The following is an 18182-nucleotide window of genomic DNA, read 5'->3' on the forward strand; positions in this document are numbered from 1 at the left end:
CAGATACCATTATAGACTCAAGTTCATTGATCTTATTCCCTAAACTGCGAGCATTTGTAGACAAGACTCTGAGCTTGTCATTTCTTAACCTATGTGCTACTGGCATCTTCTGGCATTGTCAGACTGCTGGATTATCACTCTTTTGCCACCCTTTCCTAGTTTAAATGCTCCTTAGCAAATACTTTGAACTGTTCACTGAGGACATTTGTTCCCTTGAGAGAAAGATGCAAACCATCTTTCTTGTACAGTTCTTTTCCATTCCAACAAGAACTAACATGAGACACAAAGCCAAACCCTTGGTTCAGGCACCATTCACCAAGCCATACATTATATTCCTTAATGCGCATCTTCCTGTCATGATGAAGGTTATGCATAGGCAAAACTGCAGAGAATGAAACAGTCGATGCAACCTCGTGTATTTCATTACCAAGTGTATGAAAAGCTTCCTTCACCTTTGAAACCTCATTGCAAGCCAGATCATTGTCCCAAGATGGACAATAACATCCACCTCCCTTTCCTGCTTTGCTTACCTAACAATATTAAGGATACGTCATCTGTCCCTGCTAGCGGTAGCACCAGAGAGACATCTCACAAAACCATTTTCTTCAAACATTACACCTCTTATGATAGAATCGCCCACCAACAGCTACTTACTATCAGTCCTTACCGTCTCCTTTTTGGCTGCAGTCTTGCATACTTTAGGCATAGGAGATGATTGTTCCTCACCCACTGTGCCTGAGCCATCCTCCATGTTGCTCTTGCGCTCTGAAAGTGCTGCAAATGAATTATGGAGAGCCACAGACTGTGGGACATGTCTTCTATCCACAACTCTAAGTCTACCAGAACCTGCAGTAACCCATCTTCCATTTCTAGGGGGCCTCTGTGGCAGTGGCATTGCAACGTTCCCAGCCTGAGTTTGTTTAACAGTTAATTTACAAAGCTCAGATTTAAAAAATGCAATTTCCTGCTGCATTATGGAGAGCTGTCTACAGATGCAAATCTTCGAAGAGTGGAACCTGAAATAAAAGCACAACAATGCCTGCACAGAACCAGGTCTGCCATTTTAAAGAGGGGAAAGATTTTGAACAAACAAATCTTACTTTTTTAGATTGTATCCACCTCCAGATTACCTCCTGAATATCTCAGATGCACTTAGTAATGCTGCACTTTGAGAATGCTGCAAGCTATAATTAGGCAAGCTAATACTATTGCACTTGTAGCCGTGGTAAAGCTACAAAAAAAATGACTTTTCTAAAATTAGATCGATTTTTAAGGAAACAAAGCCACAGACAAAGGTAAGAGCCCTATATAGGTAATAGTCGTTAAATAAGGATTTTAACAAGCCCCCCCCCCCCAAAAAAAATTGTGTTTTGGGGGTGACAGAAGCCCTTTAAGGAGAGGATTGTGGAACATCTAAATCCCCATGGATTGAAAGATGAAAAACAGCATGGGTTTACTTGAGGGAGATCATGTCAAAATAATCTTATAGTTTTTTTTAATTGGGTGACTAAAATAATAGATGGCAGAGGTGCAGTAGACATCACTTATCTAGACTTTAGTAAGGCTTTTGATACTGTCCCACATAGAAGGCTTATCAATAAATTGCAGTCTTTGAACTTGGACTCCCATATTGTTGAATGGATTAGGCAGTGGCTGAGGGACAGACAACAGGGGGTTGGAGTCAATGGAGTATATTCAGACTAAGGTCTGGTTACCAGTGAGGTACCTCAGGGATCTGTTCTGGGACCCATATTGTTTAATATCTTTATCAGCGAAATTGCAGAAGGCATCAATGGTAAGGTGTGTCTTTTTGCTGATGATACAAAGATTTGTAACAGGGTTGATGTTCCTGGAGGAATACACCAAATGGAAAAAGGACTTTGGAAAACTAGAGGAATGGTCAAAAATCTGGCAACTAAAATTTAATGTTGATAAGTGCAAGATAATGCACCTGGGGCGTAAAAACCCAAGAGCAGAATATAAAATCAGTGATACAGTCCTAACCTCAGTATCTGAGGAAAGGGATTTAGGGATCATTATTTCAGAAGACTTAAAGGTAGGCAGACAATATCATAGAGCAGCAGGAAATGCTAGCAGAATGCTTGGGTGTATAGGGAGAGGAATTACCAGTAGAAAGAGGGAGGTGCTCATGCCGCTCTACAGAGCACTAGTGAGACCTCATTTGGAGTATTGTGCGCAGTACTGGAGACCATATCTCCAGAAGGATATTGATACTTTGGAGAGAGTTCAGAGAAGAGCTACTAAACTGGTACATGGATTGCAGGATAAAACTTACCAGGAAAGATTAAAGGACCTTAACATGTATAGCTTGGAAGAAAGACGAGACAGAGGGGATATGATAGAAACTTTTAAATACATAAAGGGAATCAACAAGGTAAAAGAGGAGAGACTATTTAAAAGAGGAAAAACTGCTACAAGAGGACATTGTTTTAAATTAGAGGGGAAAAGGTTTAAAAGTAATATCAGGAAGTATTACTTTACTGAGAGAGTAGTGGATGCATGGAATAGCCTTCCTGCAGAAGTGGTAGCTGCAAATACAGTGAAGGAGTTTAAGCATGCATGGGATAGGCATAAGGCCATCCTTCATATAAGATAGGGCCAGGGTCTATTCATAGTATTCAGTATATTGGGCAGACTAGATGGGCCAAATGGTTCTTATCTGCCGACACATTCTATGTTTCTATGTTACCACTTGTACCACTACTACCACCACTACCAACACAGCTATGCATGGGGTCCATCACCTCCCTCTGAACCTCCTCTTCATGGCAGTCCAAACTATTCTCACACAAATCATCAAGAAGGATACCATCTTGACTCTCTTCCATAGTACATGGGTGTTAAAGGCCGGCGGGTGCGCTTTGCTGCGAGCAGCACCACCGCCATTGATGTCAGAATTATACCTTAGTCGGTGGGCACTCTCCCCAGCAAGAAGCACCACCAGCATCCTATTTCCATGGTATCTGACCGGGCCTCTGAATGCAGGAATGCCAGCTAATGAGATGTAATGCTGGCTTGTCCAGCACAGTGACGTCACAGGTCACATGCCAAAGGACACATCACGTGATCAGAACTGCGGCTTATTTGATGCAGACAAGTGCTGGCCACAGTGCCCGTGATTGGTTGCTGCGCCACTACCTCCCCCGCCTGGGTCGCTTGTAGAATCTCAGGAAGAAACAGCAGCCTTAGAAAAGGTACTTCTAGTCAATTCCTTCATTGTAAACAACAGGTGTAGCTCAACGCGTTTTGGGGTCATCCAGAACCCTTTCCTCAGGAGCAGTAGTAAGCTACTCCTGAGGAAGGGGTTCTGGATTACCCCGAAACGCATTGAGCTACACCTGTTGTTTACAATGAAGGAATTGACTAGAAGTACCTTTTCTAAGGCTGCTGTTTCTTCCTGAGATTCTACAAGCGACCCAGGCGGGGGAGGTAGTTCTGTAGGTGTCTTGAGCATTATCCTGCAGAACCCCTCCCTAGTGAAGTGAGTAGATTTGTATTTTTAATTTCTATCTCACTTTTCACTGTTTTTCATGTCTAGCTCTCATTATGATAATCAGTGCGGACTGAATGTCTGCTGTTTTCCTGACACCCTAAAGGAACCCTTCTCATGGTTATATACCTATGACTTTATTACTTTCTCTAATATGGGGCAATCCAGCTCCTACCAAGAATCTGTAGCATCCACCTGATACAATTTAACAGATTGGCGCCAACCACTGGTTCACCATTTTAGGTATATGTGTATTTGTATATACTGAATATATACTGTACCTTTCTATTTCTCTTACAAGGCATCGTGTCAGACTTTGCAACGCTGCTGTAACTGAACACTGTCTTGCAGTAATACAATGCGTCATACTAATGGCGAAGAGCTCTTTGGATTTATCTTCAAAGAACGGCATTATTTAGATAAACTGAAATGATTTTTCTCCAACATCAAGGCCAAAATAAAGTGAACTATTCTTCAAACAGTCATGTTACCTATGTGGCCATGTGACCAATGAACTTAACTTCACATGGCATAGGCAAAGCTAGGCCGCGGTACTACTGCGAGCGTATTTGCCTTCTCAAACTGTTGATCGGCGACCCCCACCGATCAGATACCGATGACCTATCCAAGGATAGGTAGCAAAGTAAAAATAAACTCTCAGAAAACCCCTTTAACCCCATAGGGACCCATTATGTACTGGCACCACGGCTAAATGTGCGGGGGGTTCCCGTCAGGGCCGGCGCTTCCATAGAGGCAAGGGGGGCAATTGCCCCCGGGCCCCCAAGTCCCTAGGGGCCCCCCCGCGCCGGCCCGCAACTAACTTTAGGCAGGGACGGCGTCGGCGCTTCCATAGAGGGGGGGGGGCTCTCTCTCCCCCCTGTGCTGCTGCTGTCGCCTCCGCCAATAAGAAGAGACATGGGAGGAGGAGGGGAGGGGCTGTGGCCACTGCGCCACCAATGATGAAAACTGACCTGTAATACAAATACAGGAGTCGGGTGCCGGAATCAAATAGCCGGCACCCGACTTCTATGACAGGGAGCGGCACCTTAGGGGTTAACTGCCGCTGATCGCAGCCCCCTATCATAGAGGTCGGGTGCCGGCTATTTCACTCCGGCACCCACTTCCTGCATTTGTATTAACATTGGTGGCGCAGTGCGCCCCCCCCCCCAGTATAATAAACATTGAGTGGGGCCCCCCCAGTATAATAAACATTGAGTGGGCCCCCCCCCAGTATAATATACATTGAGTGCGGCCACCCCCCCCCCATTATAATAAACATTGAGTGAGGCCCCCCCCCCCCAGTATAATAAACATTGGTGGCACAGTGGGCAGTGCCAATGAGGGTTAAAAAAATAAATAAAAAATTAACTCACCTCCACCAATTGATCGCGCAGCTGCCGGTCTCCTGTTCTTGCTTCAGGACCTGTGGTGACGTCACTGAGCTAATCACATGGTCCATTACCATGGTGATGGATCATATGATGTACCATGTGATGACCACAGTGATGTCACCACAGGTCCTTTGACAGGTCCTAAAGAAAGAACAGGAGACCAGCAGCTGCGCGATCAATTGGTGGAGGTGAGTTAATTTTTTGTTTATTTTTTTAACCCTCATTGGCACTGCCCACTGTGCCACCAATGTATATTATACTGGGGGGGGGGGCACTCAATGTTTATTATACTGGGGGGGCACTCAATGTTTATTATACTGGGGGGGCACTGAATGTTTATTATACTGGGGGGGCACTCAATGTTTATTATACTGGGGGGGCACTCAATGTTTATTATACTGGGGGGGCACTCAATGTTTATTATACTGGGGGGCACTCAATGTTTAGTATACTGGGGGGCACTCAATGTTTATTATACTGGGGGGGCACTCAATGTATATTATACTAGGGGGGGCACTCAATGTTTATTATACTGGGGGGGGCACTGAATGTTTATTATACTGGGGGGGCACTGAATGTTGATTATACTGGGGGGCCGCACTCAATGTTTATTATACTGGGGGGCACTCAATGTTTATTATACTGGGGGGGCACTCAATGTTTATTATACTGGGGGGGCACTCAATGTTTATTATACTGGGGGGGCACTCAATGTTTATTATACTGGGGGGGCACACTCAATGTTTATTATACTGGGGGGGCGCACTCAATGTTTATTATACTGTTGGGGGCGCACTCAATGTTTATTATACTGGGGGGGCGCACTCAATGTTTATTATACTGGGGGGGCACTCAATGTTCATTATACTGGGGGGGGCGCACTCAATGTTTATTATACTGGGGGGGGGCGCACTCAATGTTTATTATACTGGGGGGGGCGCACTCAATGTTTATTATACTGGGGGGGCACTCAATGTTTATTATACTGGGGGGGCACCCAATGTTTATTATACTGGGGGGGGCACTCAATGTTTATTATACTGGGGGGGTGCACTGTGAAAGAGGCCTAACAGTGAATAGGACAAGGGTTACAGCCCCTAAGGGGGCTAATAGTACTGGCACATGATAGGGGGGCGCCTATGGCTACTGGCACATGTTAATGGGGGGCTGAGGCTACTGGCACATGATTAAGGGGCATCTATGAGGGCACATTTCACTGGCACATTATTGGGGGACATCTATGGGGGGACTTCTTACAATATACAGTATACCACTACACTGTGCCCCACAATATACAGTATACCACTACACTGTGCCACACAATATACAGTATACCTCCACACTGTGCCACACAATATACAGTATACCTCTACACTGTGCCCCACAATATACAGTATACCTCTACACTGTGCCACACAATATACAGTATACCTCTACACTGTGCCCCAAAATATACAGTTCCTTCTGTAAAAATCATCAAGTGTCATGGGGGGGGCCCCCTTATTGTTTTTCGCCCCAGGGCCCCATTTCACCTAGAACCGGCCCTGGTTCCCGTGACCCCCCCGTGTCGGCGATCAGACCTGCAGTTTGCAGCTTTTCATTTCTTGGTAGGGTTTATTTGATTAAAATGATGAGCTTTAGTAAACTCCTGTATCCCATGCAGACCTTGCCACTCCTCCTGAAGCATACTGATATCCAAATGATAACAAGGGCATTTTGCGCCTTTATCTGGCAGAATAAGAAAAGTAGGATATCTATTCGGACGCTTACAAGACATAAATCAAGAGGGGGATTGGCGTTCCCAGACATTCGGAAGTATAATCTTGCTAGCTTGATGAGGCATGGTCTGGATTGGATTCAGGACACATCCTACTATTCGATCCTTCATGTGGAAAGGGAATTGGTAAAGCCATGGAAACTGAATGCTCTATTACACACTAAGTTCTCTCGACTGCCCTCATCAGTGAAGCGGAGCGTTCTCCTTAGAGACACTATAGCAACATGGAGGGCAGTTAGGAAAACTTTCGGCCTGTCATGTGAGGTCTCTAACAGAATGGTCTTGTGGGGTCATCCCGAGTTTGAATCGGCCATGAATGATAAACAACTGGTTCAGTGGGCGCAGAAGGGGATCCTAAAGATCAGTCACTTATGGAAAAAGGAAGAAAGGAGGCTATATGAGTTCCAGGAAGTACAGACAATGTATGGAATCTCTCCTAACCATTTTCTAGCATATTATCAGATAAAAGCTTTTCTACAAAGAAGGGTGAGAGATTTATCTAAGGTATTTCTACCTGGCCCCTTTGATACCTTGATAGGTAGTGAAGGGAGCCGTAAGGATTTGTCCTTCATTTATAGCTGTTTGTGAGATGAGGAGTCAAGGAGGGGGGATGCGGCTTTATTCAAGAGCTGGCTTAAGGACTTCCCGAATATGAACCTGCCCGAACAGTTATTGGAAGGATGGGACAAGATACGGAAAATAATTAGCAGTGAAATATGGAGGGAATCTTACTTTAAAATACTGCATAGAGCCATATATGGTTTCCACTTGCCAAGGGGGGCAGCCAATATCTTACCAGATAGAATAACGCAATGCCCTAAATGTAACACTCCAAACACTGATCTCACACATGGGCTGTGGGCGTGTGTAAAAGTCCAGGTTTACTGGAAATCTATTATTGATAAGATTAACAACAAGTACAAAGTGAAGATTCCTTTGGACCCAGAAATAATCATATTTCACGTAGGGAGAGCTGAGGTACAACCTCGTCTAAACGACTCAATGCATGTGATACTACTGGCAGCCAAGCGGAGTATACTAGCTCGCTGGCTACGTCCAGAGCTACCTAGTATTGATGAGGCATTTCGCTTATCCACGCATTGTTTGAAGCTAGAATGTATTGAGGCCGAAATTTGTAAGTCAAAGTCGACAGTGCCCTTCTTCAAAAAGTGGAGACCGTATATGGAACAGTTCTTCACCAAGGAAGAAATTCGAGATATTGTTGTACCGTTTACCCAAACGGAGTGGTTCTTAAAATTGGGAACTTCAGATCCATGGTACCAGATACTAAATGAAAAAGCAAGACAGGGAACTAGAGAGAGGGATGGCGAATCATGACGATAGGTTCATCATATGCTGAAGTCGAGATGAGAGGGGGGAGGGGGGGGGAGGGGAAAAAGTTGTATGGGGATTATGTTTTGAACAAAAAAAAAAATGTATGCTGATGTACTCTGGAGTATTGTGTAACTTGTCAATGCTGTCTTCTTCAAATAAAGAAAAGTTTTAAAAAAATAAATAAATTATATTATTGTGTAAAACTTACATAAATAAAAAAAAGTATACATTTTAGGTATCGCCGCATCCGTATCGACCGTCTCAATCAAAATATCACATGACCTAACCCCTCAGATGAACACCGTAAAAAAATTAAAATAAAAACTGTGCTAAATAAACCATTTTTTGTCACCTTACATCCCAAAAAGTGTAATAGCAAGCGATTAAAAAGTCACACGCACCCCAAAATAGTGCCAATAAAACCGTCATCTCATCCCACAAAAATCATACCCTACCCAAGGTAATCGCCCGAAAACTGAAAAAATGTATGGCTCTCAGACTATGGAAACACTAAAACATATATTTTTTTTTGCTTCAAAAAAGAAATCATTGTGTAAAACTTAAATAAATTTAAAAAAAGTATACATATTAGGTATCGAAGCATCCGTGACAACCTGGCCTATAAAAATATCACATGATCTAACCTGTCAGATGAATGTTGTAAATAACAAAAAATTAAAACGGTGCCAAAACAGCTATTTCTTGTTATCTTGCCTCACAAAAAGTGTAATATAGAGCAACCAAAAATCATATGTACCCTAAACTAGTACCAACAATACTGCCACCCTATCCCGTAGTTTCTAAAATGGTGCGTCAGGGGGGCTTCAAATGGGACATGGGGTCAAAAAAAAAAAGTCCAGCAAAATCTGCCTTCCAAAAACCGTATGGCATTCCTTTCCTTCTGCGCCCTGCCGTGTGCCCGTACAGCTGTTTACGACCACATATGGGGTGTTCCTGTACACTACAGAATTAGGGACATAAATATTGAGTTTTGTTTGGCTGTTAACCCTTGCTTTGTAAAAGTAAAAATGGAAAATCTGCCAAAAAAGTGAAATTTTGAAATTGTATCTCTATTTTCCATTAATTCTTGTGGAACACTTAAAGGGTTAACAAAGTTTGTAAAATTAGTTTTGAATACCTTGAGGGTGTAGTTTCTAGAATGGGGTCATTTTTGGGTGGTTTCTATTATGTAAGCCTCGCAAAGTGACTTCTCAGACCTGAACTGGTCCCTAAAAAGATTTGCTTCTAAACTTCTAAGCCTTGTAACAAAAATAAAATATAATTCCCAAAATGATCCAAACATGAAATAGACATATGGGGAATGTAAAGAAATAATTATTTTTGCAGGTATGTATTATAGAAGTAGAGAAATTGAAACTTGGAAATTTGCAATTTTAATTTTTTTTTTATAAATTTGGTATTTTTTTATTAAAAAAATGATTTGTTTGTTACTTCATTTTACCAGTGTCATGAAGTACAATATGTGATGAAAAAACAGTCTCAGAATGGCCTGGATAAGTCAAAGCGTTTTAAAGTTATCAGCACTTAACCACTTCAGCCCCGCTAGGTGAAACCCCCTTCATGACCAGAGCACTTTTTACACTTCGGCACTACACTCCTTTCACCGTTTATCGCTCGGTCATGCAACTTACCACCCAAATGAATTTTACCTCCTTTTCTTCTCACTAATGGAGCTTTCATTTGGTGGTTTTTTATTGCTGCTGACATTTTTACTTTTTTTGTTATTAATCAAAATGTAACGATTTTTTTGCAAAAAAATGACATTTTTCACTTTCAGCTGTAAAATTTTGCAAAAAAAAACGACATCCATATATAAATTTTTCGCCAAATTTATTGTTCTACATGTCTTTGATAAAAAAAAAAATGTTTGGGCAAAAAAAAAAATGGTTTGGGTAAAAGTTATAGCGTTTACAAACTATGGTACAAAAATGTGAATTTCCGCTTTTTGAAACAGCTCTGATTTTCTGAGCACCTGTCATGTTTCCTGAGGTTCTACAATGCCCAAACAGTAGAAAACCCCCACAAATGACCCCATTTCGGAAAGTAGACACCCTAAGGTATTCGCTGATGGGCATAGTGAGTTCATAGAACTTTTTATTTTTTGTCACAAGTTAGCGGAAAATGATGATGATTTATTTTATTTTTATTTTTTCTTACAAAGTCTCATATTCCACTAACTTGCGACAAAAAATAAAAAATTCTAGGAACTCGCCATGCCCCTCACGGAATTTTGGAAAGAAGACACCCCAAGGTATTCCGTGAGGGGCATGGCGAGTTCCTAGAATTTTTTATTTTTTGTCGTAAGTTAGTGGAATATGAGACTTTGTAAGGAAAAAAGAGAAAAAAAAAAAAATCATCATTTTCCGCTAACTTGTGATAAAAAATTCTAGGAACTCGCCATGCCCCTCACGGAATACCTTGGGGTGTCTTCTTTCCAAAATGGGGTCACTTGTGGCGTAGTTATACTGCCCTGGCAATTTAGGGGCCCAAATGTGTGAGAAGTACCTTGCAATCAAAATGTGTAAAAAATGGCCTGCAAAATCTGAAAGGTGCACTTTGGAATATGTGCCCCTTTGCCCACCTTGGCAGCAAAAAAGTGTGACACATCTGGTATCGCCGTACTCAGGAGAAGTTGGGGAATGTGTTTTGGGGTGTCATTTTACATATACCCATGCTGGATGAGAGAAATATCTTGGCAAAAGACAACTTTTCCCATTTTTTTATACAAAGTTGGCATTTGACCAAGATATTTTTCTCACCCAGCATGGGTATATGTAAAATGACACCCCAAAACACATTCCCCAACTTCTCCTGAGTACGGCGATACCAGATGTGTCACACTTTTTTGCTGCCAAGGTGGGCAAAGGAGCACATATTCCAAAGTGCACCTTTTGGATTTCACCGGTCATTTTTTACACATTTTGATTGCAAAGTTCTTCTCACACATTTGGGCCCCTAAATTGCCAGGGCAGTATAACTACACCACAAGTGACCCCATTTTGGAAAGAAGACACCCCAAGGTATTCCGTGAGGGGCATGGCGAGTTCCTAGAATTATTTTTTTTTTGTCGCAAGTTAGTGGAATATGAGACTTTGTAAGGAAAAAAGAAAAAAAAAGAAAAATCATCATTTTCCGCTAACTTGTGACAAAAAATAAAAAATTCTAGGAACTCGCCGTGCCCCTCACGGAATACCTTGGGGTGTCTTCTTTCCAAAATGGGGTCACTTGTGGGGTAGTTATACTGCCCTGGCAATTTAGGGGCCCAAATGTGTAAGAAGTACCTTGCAATCAAAATCTGTAAAAAATGGCCTGTGAAATCCGAAAGGTGCACTTTGGAATGTGTGCCCCTTTGCCCACCTAGGCTGCAAAAAAGTGTCACACATGTGGTATCGCCGTACTCAGGAGAAGTTGGGGAATGTGTTTTGGGGGCCATTTTACATATAACCATGCTGGGTGAGAGAAATATCTTGGCAAAAGACAACTTTTCCTATTTTTTTATACAAAGTTGGCATTTGACCAAGATATTTCTCTCACCCAGCATGGGTATATGTAAAATGACACCCCAAAACACATTGCCCAACTTCTCCTGAGTACGGCGATACCAGATGTGTGACACTTTTTTGCAGCCTAGATGCGCAAAGGGGCCCAAATTCCTTTTAGGAGGGCATTTTTAGACATTTGGATCCCAGACTTCTTCTCACACTTTCGGGCCCCTAAAAAGCCAGGGCAGTATAAATACCCCACATGTGACCCCACTTTGGAAAGAAGACACCCCAAGGAATGACAGGGGGGTGATCAATGACAGGGGGGTAATCACCCATATAGACTCCCGGATCACCCCCCTGTCATTGATCACCCCCCTGGTAAGGCTCCATTCAGACGTCCGTATAATTTTTACGGATCCATGGATCGGATCCGCAAAACACATGCGGACGTCTGAATGGAGCCTTACAGGGGGGTTATCAATGACAGGGGGTGATCAGGGTGATCACCCCCCTGTCACTGATCACCCCCCCTGTAAGGCTCCATTCAGACATCCGCATGATTTTTTACGGATCCATGGATACATGGATCGGATCCACAAAAAACATGCAGACGTCTGAATGGAGCCTTACAGGGGGGTTATCAATGACAGGGGGTGATCAGGGTGATCAGGGTGATCACCCCCCTGTCACTGATCACCCCCCCTGTAAGGCTCCATTCAGACATCCGCATGATTTTTTACGGATCCATGGATACATGGATCGGATCCACAAAAAACATGCGGACGTCTGAATGGAGCCTTACAGGGGGGTTATCAATGACAGGGGGTGATCAGGGTGATCACCCCCCTGTCACTGATCACCCCCCCTGTAAGGCTCCATTCAGACATCCGCATGATTTTTTACAGATTCATGGATACATGGATCGGATCCACAAAAAACATGCGGACGTCTGAATGGAGCCTTACAGGGGGGTTATCAATGACAGGGGGTGATCAGGGTGATCACCCCCCTGTCACTGATCACCCCCCCTGTAAGGCTCCATTCAGACATCCGCATGATTTTTTACGGATCCATGGATACATGGATCGGATCCACAAAAAACATGCGGACGTCTGAATGGAGCCTTACAGGGGTGTTATCAATGACAGGGGGTGATCAGGGTGATCACCCCCCTGTCACTGATCACCCCCCCCTGTAAGGCTCCATTCAGACATCCGCATGATTTTTTACGGATCCATGGATACATGGATCGGATCCACAAAAAACATGCGGACGTCTGAATGGAGCCTTACAGGGGGGTTATCAATGACAGGGGGTGATCAGGGTGATCACCCCCCTGTCACTGATCACCCCCCCTGTAAGGCTCCATTCAGACATCCGCATGATTTTTTACGGATCCATGGATACATGGATCGGATCCACAAAAAACATGCGGACGTCTGAATGGAGCCTTACAGGGGGGTTATCAATGACAGGGGGTGATCAGGGTGATCACCCCCCTGTCACTGATCACCCCCCCTGTAAGGCTCCATTCAGACATCCGCATGATTTTTTACGGATCCATGGATCGGATCCACAAAAAACATGCGGACGTCTGAATGGAGCCTTACAGGGGGGTTATCAATGACAGGGGGTGATCACCCCCCTGTCACTGATCACCCCCCCTGTAAGGCTCCATTCAGACGTCCGCATGTGTTTTGCGGATCCGATCCATGTATCCATGGATCCGTAAAAATCATGCGGACGTCTGAATGGAGCCTTACAGGGGGGTCATCAATGACAGGGGGTGATCAGGGAGTGTATATGGGTGATCACCCCCCTGTAAGGCTCCATTCAGACGTCCGCATGTGTTTTGCGGATCCGATCCATGTATCCGTGGATCCGTAAAAATCATACGGACGTCTGAACGGAGCCTGACAGGGGGGTGATCAATGACAGGGCGGTGATCAATGACAGGGGGGTGATCAGGGAGTTTATATGGGGTGATCATGGGTGATCAGGGGTTTATAAGGGGTTAATAAGTGACGGGGGTGTAGTGTAGTGTAGTGTGGTGTTTGGTGCGACTGTACTGACCTACCTGAGTCCTCTGGTGGTCGATCCTAACAAAAGGGACCACCAGAGGACCAGGTAGGAGGTATATTAGACGCTGTTATGAAAACAGCGTCTAATATACCTGTTAGGGGTTAAAAAATTCGGATCTCCAGCCTGCCAGCGAACGATCGCCGCTGGCATGCTGGAGATCCACTCGCTTACCTTCCGTTCCTGTGAGCGCGCGCGCCTGTGTGCGCGCGTTCACAGGAAATCTCGCGTCTCGCGAGATGACGCATATATGCGTGACTGTGCGCCAGCCTGCCACCTCCGGAACGCACATGTGCGTTAGGCGGTCCGGAGGTGGTTAAAGTGACACTGGTCAGATTTGCAAAAAATGGCCTGGTCCTTAAGGTGAAATAGGGCCGAGTCCTTAAGGGGTTAAAGGACATCTGTCAGCAGATTTGTACCTATGACACTGGCTGACCTGTTAGATGTGCACTTGGCAGCTGAAGACATCTGTGTTGGTCCCATGTTCATATGTACCTGCATGGCTGAGAAAGATTAAGTTTTAATAAATGCAAATGAGCCTGTAGGAGCAACATGGGTGTTGCCATTACTCCTGGAAGCTCAGCTCTCTCTGCAACTGCAGTGCCCTCTAGGTGTAACAACAACTCCCCCATGGCTCCTAGAAGCTTATTTGCACATAGTAGAAATTCAAAACTTCAGCAGTGCGGACACATATGAGCATGGGACCAACACAGATGCCTTCAGCTGCCAAGTGCACATGGAACAGGTCAGTCTTATAGGTGCAAATCTGCTGACAGATGCCCTTTAAGTTGTCACTGGCGCTCCCTTGCACAGCCCATCTCTGCTGCTTTTGGTTCCCTGTGGACAGTAAGTGGATTGCAACACTGCAGCCATTCACTGGCCTGAGTGGTCATGTGCTGTGTGGGGATACATCAGCAGTGAGGCCAATAAATGGCTGCAGTGGTGCACATATATGGGACATTACATGTCTGCTTCACAGGGGACTAGAAACAGCAGGAACGGGACCCCTGAGCTAAAATTGCTATGAGTCAGACACCCCTTTTTAGGCCAGGGCAATGCGGCGACGTGTTGTGTGACAAAAAGTTGCGTGACATATTTTATAATGCTAGTCTATGGTGTCGCAATGTGACATACTGCGACTGTTGCACAAAAATCCATCTTGGAAGGGTTTTTTCATGTCACGCCGCAGTCACAGCATGTCCCAGTGCAACACCATAGACTAGTGTAAGAGGCAGCCCTGATCATCCAGCAACATTTCCAACACATATATATATAGCAGACTGTCATCATTATAAAATATGTCATGCAACATTACTGCGACAGTTGCGCAACACAGGTAGCCTTATCCCCTTGCTGTTTCCAGCACTGCCAAACCATTCCCGAAAAAAAAGAAAAAACATGCATTTTTATGGAACGTTCAATGGTCCCTCTGTTGCAGCTGTGAATAGAGGCCTATTACAAATGTACAAGCAGGCTTTTCCATAATACATTGGGGAAGGTAAGCCATTTTACCATAGCCCATGGCCAGGGGCGTAGCTAAATGTTCATGGGCCCTGGTGCAAGAGTTCAGCTTGGCCCCCCCTTCCCTCAAACCTTCGTGCTGCATGAGGCAAAAGTTAAAACTGCACCTCCCCTCCTCCATACTAAATTCTTAACCTAACCCCTTCTGTCCAGCCAGAGGTGTAACTTGCATACACTTTCTATAATACCAATGTCTTCTTATGTGGCACAAGGGTCTTTGGGCCCTTTAGGCTCGGTACCGACTGCTACCTCTGCACCCCCTATAGCTACGCCCCTGCCCATGGCTTTTCAGTCAGAATACAGGCTACCCTGGTGGACGCCTGCATTCTGATGCTGATAGAGATGTGACGTTTACAGAATGCCTCAGCAATATAGGAGAACTGCGAGAACTGGCGCGGAGCGGCCGCTAGAGGCGCCCACACTACACTGCAGGATCTCCACACAGCTGATCGCGCAACCCTCCACAGCCAATGAGCAGGGGGCTCAGAACAGGTGCCGGTGACGTCACGGGCTGCGCACGCATTACAAGCCTCTTGCAGAGATGGGTGCGGGGGAGCGCAGCGCTGTAGGGAAAGGAGAGGGCAACGCAGCCCGAGGCCTGCGGAGCTGGACACCCTCCTACTGAATCCAGGGTGCGGGGGGAGGGGGCTGGGGTCCTTGCACTGGACTGCATTAGACAGAAGGTGCGGTATTAGTAAAGCCAGTTAACCCGGTGGGAACTCAGTATCGATTGCAGGCTGCGGGGCACCTGTCACTAGACAGTGTCTGGGCCCCGTTTGGGGTGTGTGTTCCCGGCAGAGGTTTGTAGGTGCTAAGCCCGCGCCATGGTGTAGTGCGGGCATGTGATTAGTGGCGGGCCGTACACCGGCATTTACATTGCCTCCTCTGGAGCACCCACATAGTGGACTGCGCTGTACAGTGCTAATCCGGCGTCACGTCTGTGCCTGGAGCGCTGGGGTGTGAGAGGGCAAGGGTGTCTAGTCCTGCTGCGGTGACCCGGGGATAGGCTGCACACAGCTTCAGCACCAGCCGCCCGGACAGCGCCCTATGGAGCTCCCTGTCAGGCGAAGTTCGTCGTCCCCGGAGCGGCCGGACCAGCCGGGGCTGCTGGAGCTGGATGAAGAGCTCGTGCTCATGGCTGCCGAGGGGGACCCGGAGGAGGAGGAGGCCGAGGGCCCCGGGGACGGGGAGGACCCAGCGCTGCTCTCGGCCATCCGACAGAAGGAGAGGGACCTGATGCTGGCGGCCCGGCTGGGGAAAGCCCTGCTGGAGAGGAACCAGGACATGAGCCGGCGCTACGAGGAGATGCAGAGGGAGCTGACGGAGCGGCTGGAGGTCAGGGCTGGTATACCTGTGTGCTATGTCACTGTGTGCACGTGTGTGCTATGTCACTGTGTGCATGTGTGTGCTATGTCACTGTGTGCACGTGTGCTGTCACTGTGTGCATGTGTGTGCTATGTCACTGTGTGCTATGTGTGTGCTATGTCACTGTGTGCATGTGTGTGCTATGTCACTGTGTGCATGTGTGTGCTATGTCACTGTGTGCTATGTGTGTGCTATGTCACTGTGTGCATGTGTGTGCTATGTCACTGTGTGCATGTGTGTGCTATGTCACTGTGTGCATGTGCTGTCACTGTGTGCATGTATGTGCTATGTCACTGTGTGCATGTGTGATGTGTGTGCTATGTCACTGTGTGCATGTGTGTGCTATGTCACTGTGTGCACGTGTGTGCTATGTCACTGTGTGCACGTGTGTGCTATGTCACTGTGTGCACGTGTGTGCTATGTCACTGTGTGCTCGTGTGCATGTGTGTGCTATGTCACTGTGTGCACGTGTGTGCTATGTCACTGTGTGCACGTGTGTGCTATGTCACTGTGTGCATGTGCTGTCACTGTGTGCTATGTCACTGTGTGCATGTGTGATGTGTGTGCTATGTCACTGTGTGCATGTGTGTGCTATGTCACTGTGTGCACGTGTGTGCTATGTCACTGTGTGCACGTGTGTGCTATGTCACTGTGTGCTCGTGTGCATGTGTGTGCTATGTCACTGTGTGCACGTGTGTGCTATGTCACTGTGTGCACGTGTGTGCTATGTCACTGTGTGCATGTGTGTGCTATGTCACTGTGTGCTATGTGTGTGCTATGTCACTGTGTGCATGTGTGTGCTATGTCACTGTGTGCATGTGTGATGTGTGTGCTATGTGCATGTGTGATGTGTGTGCTATGTCACTGTGTGCATGTGTGATGTGTGTGCTATGTCACTGTGTGCACGTGTGTGCTATGTCACTGTGTGCATGTGTGCTGTCACTGTGTGCTATGTGTGATGTGTGTGCTATGTCACTGTGTGCATGTGTGATGTGTGTGCTATGTCACTGTGTGCATGTGTGTGCTATGTCACTGTGTGCATGTGTGTGCTATGTCACTGTGTGCATGTGTGCTATGTCACTGTGTGCATGTGTGCTGTCAATGTGTGCATGTGTGCTGTCACTGTGTGCATGTGTGCTGTCGCTATGTGTGATGTGTGTTTTATGTCACTGTGTGCTATGTGTGTGCTATGTCACTGTGTGCATGTGTGCTGTCACTGTGTGCATGTGTGCTGCCACTGTGTGCTGTCACTGTGTGCATTAGTGCTGTCACTGTGTGCTATGTGTGACTTGTGTGCTATGTCACTGTCTGCATGTGTGCTATGCGTGTGCTAAGTCACTGTGTGCTATATGTGACTGTGTGCATGTGTGATATGTGAATGTGTGCTATGTGTGACGTGTGTGCTATGTGTGACGTGTGTGCTATGTGTGACGTGTGTGCTATGTCACTGCATGTGTGCTATGTGTGTGCTATGACACTGTGTGCATGTGTGCTATGTGTGTTCTATGACACATTGTGTGCTATGTGTGACGTGTGTGCTATGTCACTGTGTGCATGTGTGATGTGTGTGATATGTGAATGTGTCTTATGTGTGATGTGTGTGCTATGTCACTGTGCATGTGTGATGTGTGTGATATGTGAGTGTGTGCTATGTGTGATGTGTGTGCTATGTCACTGTGTGCATGTGTGATGTGTGT

The 18182-nt window shown here is 45.7% G+C and overlaps 1 protein-coding gene across 2 annotated transcripts in view; it reads left to right on the forward strand.

Moving 5' to 3' along the window:
- Positions 1-15682: 15682 nt before the first annotated feature.
- Positions 15683-18182, forward strand: part of BICDL1 (BICD family like cargo adaptor 1) — a 114551-nt gene continuing 112051 nt past the window's right edge. For both annotated transcript variants that reach the window (XR_006387398.1, XM_044275418.1), the window contains exon 1: positions 15683-16455. Coding sequence is in view for 1 of the 2 variants with exons in the window: in XM_044275418.1 (XP_044131353.1) it covers positions 16168-16455 (288 nt within the window). In the remaining variant the exon portion in view is untranslated. The remainder of the gene's footprint in view (positions 16456-18182) is intronic.

This window comes from Bufo gargarizans, chromosome 1, assembly GCF_014858855.1.
Source record: "Bufo gargarizans isolate SCDJY-AF-19 chromosome 1, ASM1485885v1, whole genome shotgun sequence".
Lineage (NCBI taxonomy): Eukaryota > Metazoa > Chordata > Amphibia > Anura > Bufonidae > Bufo > Bufo gargarizans.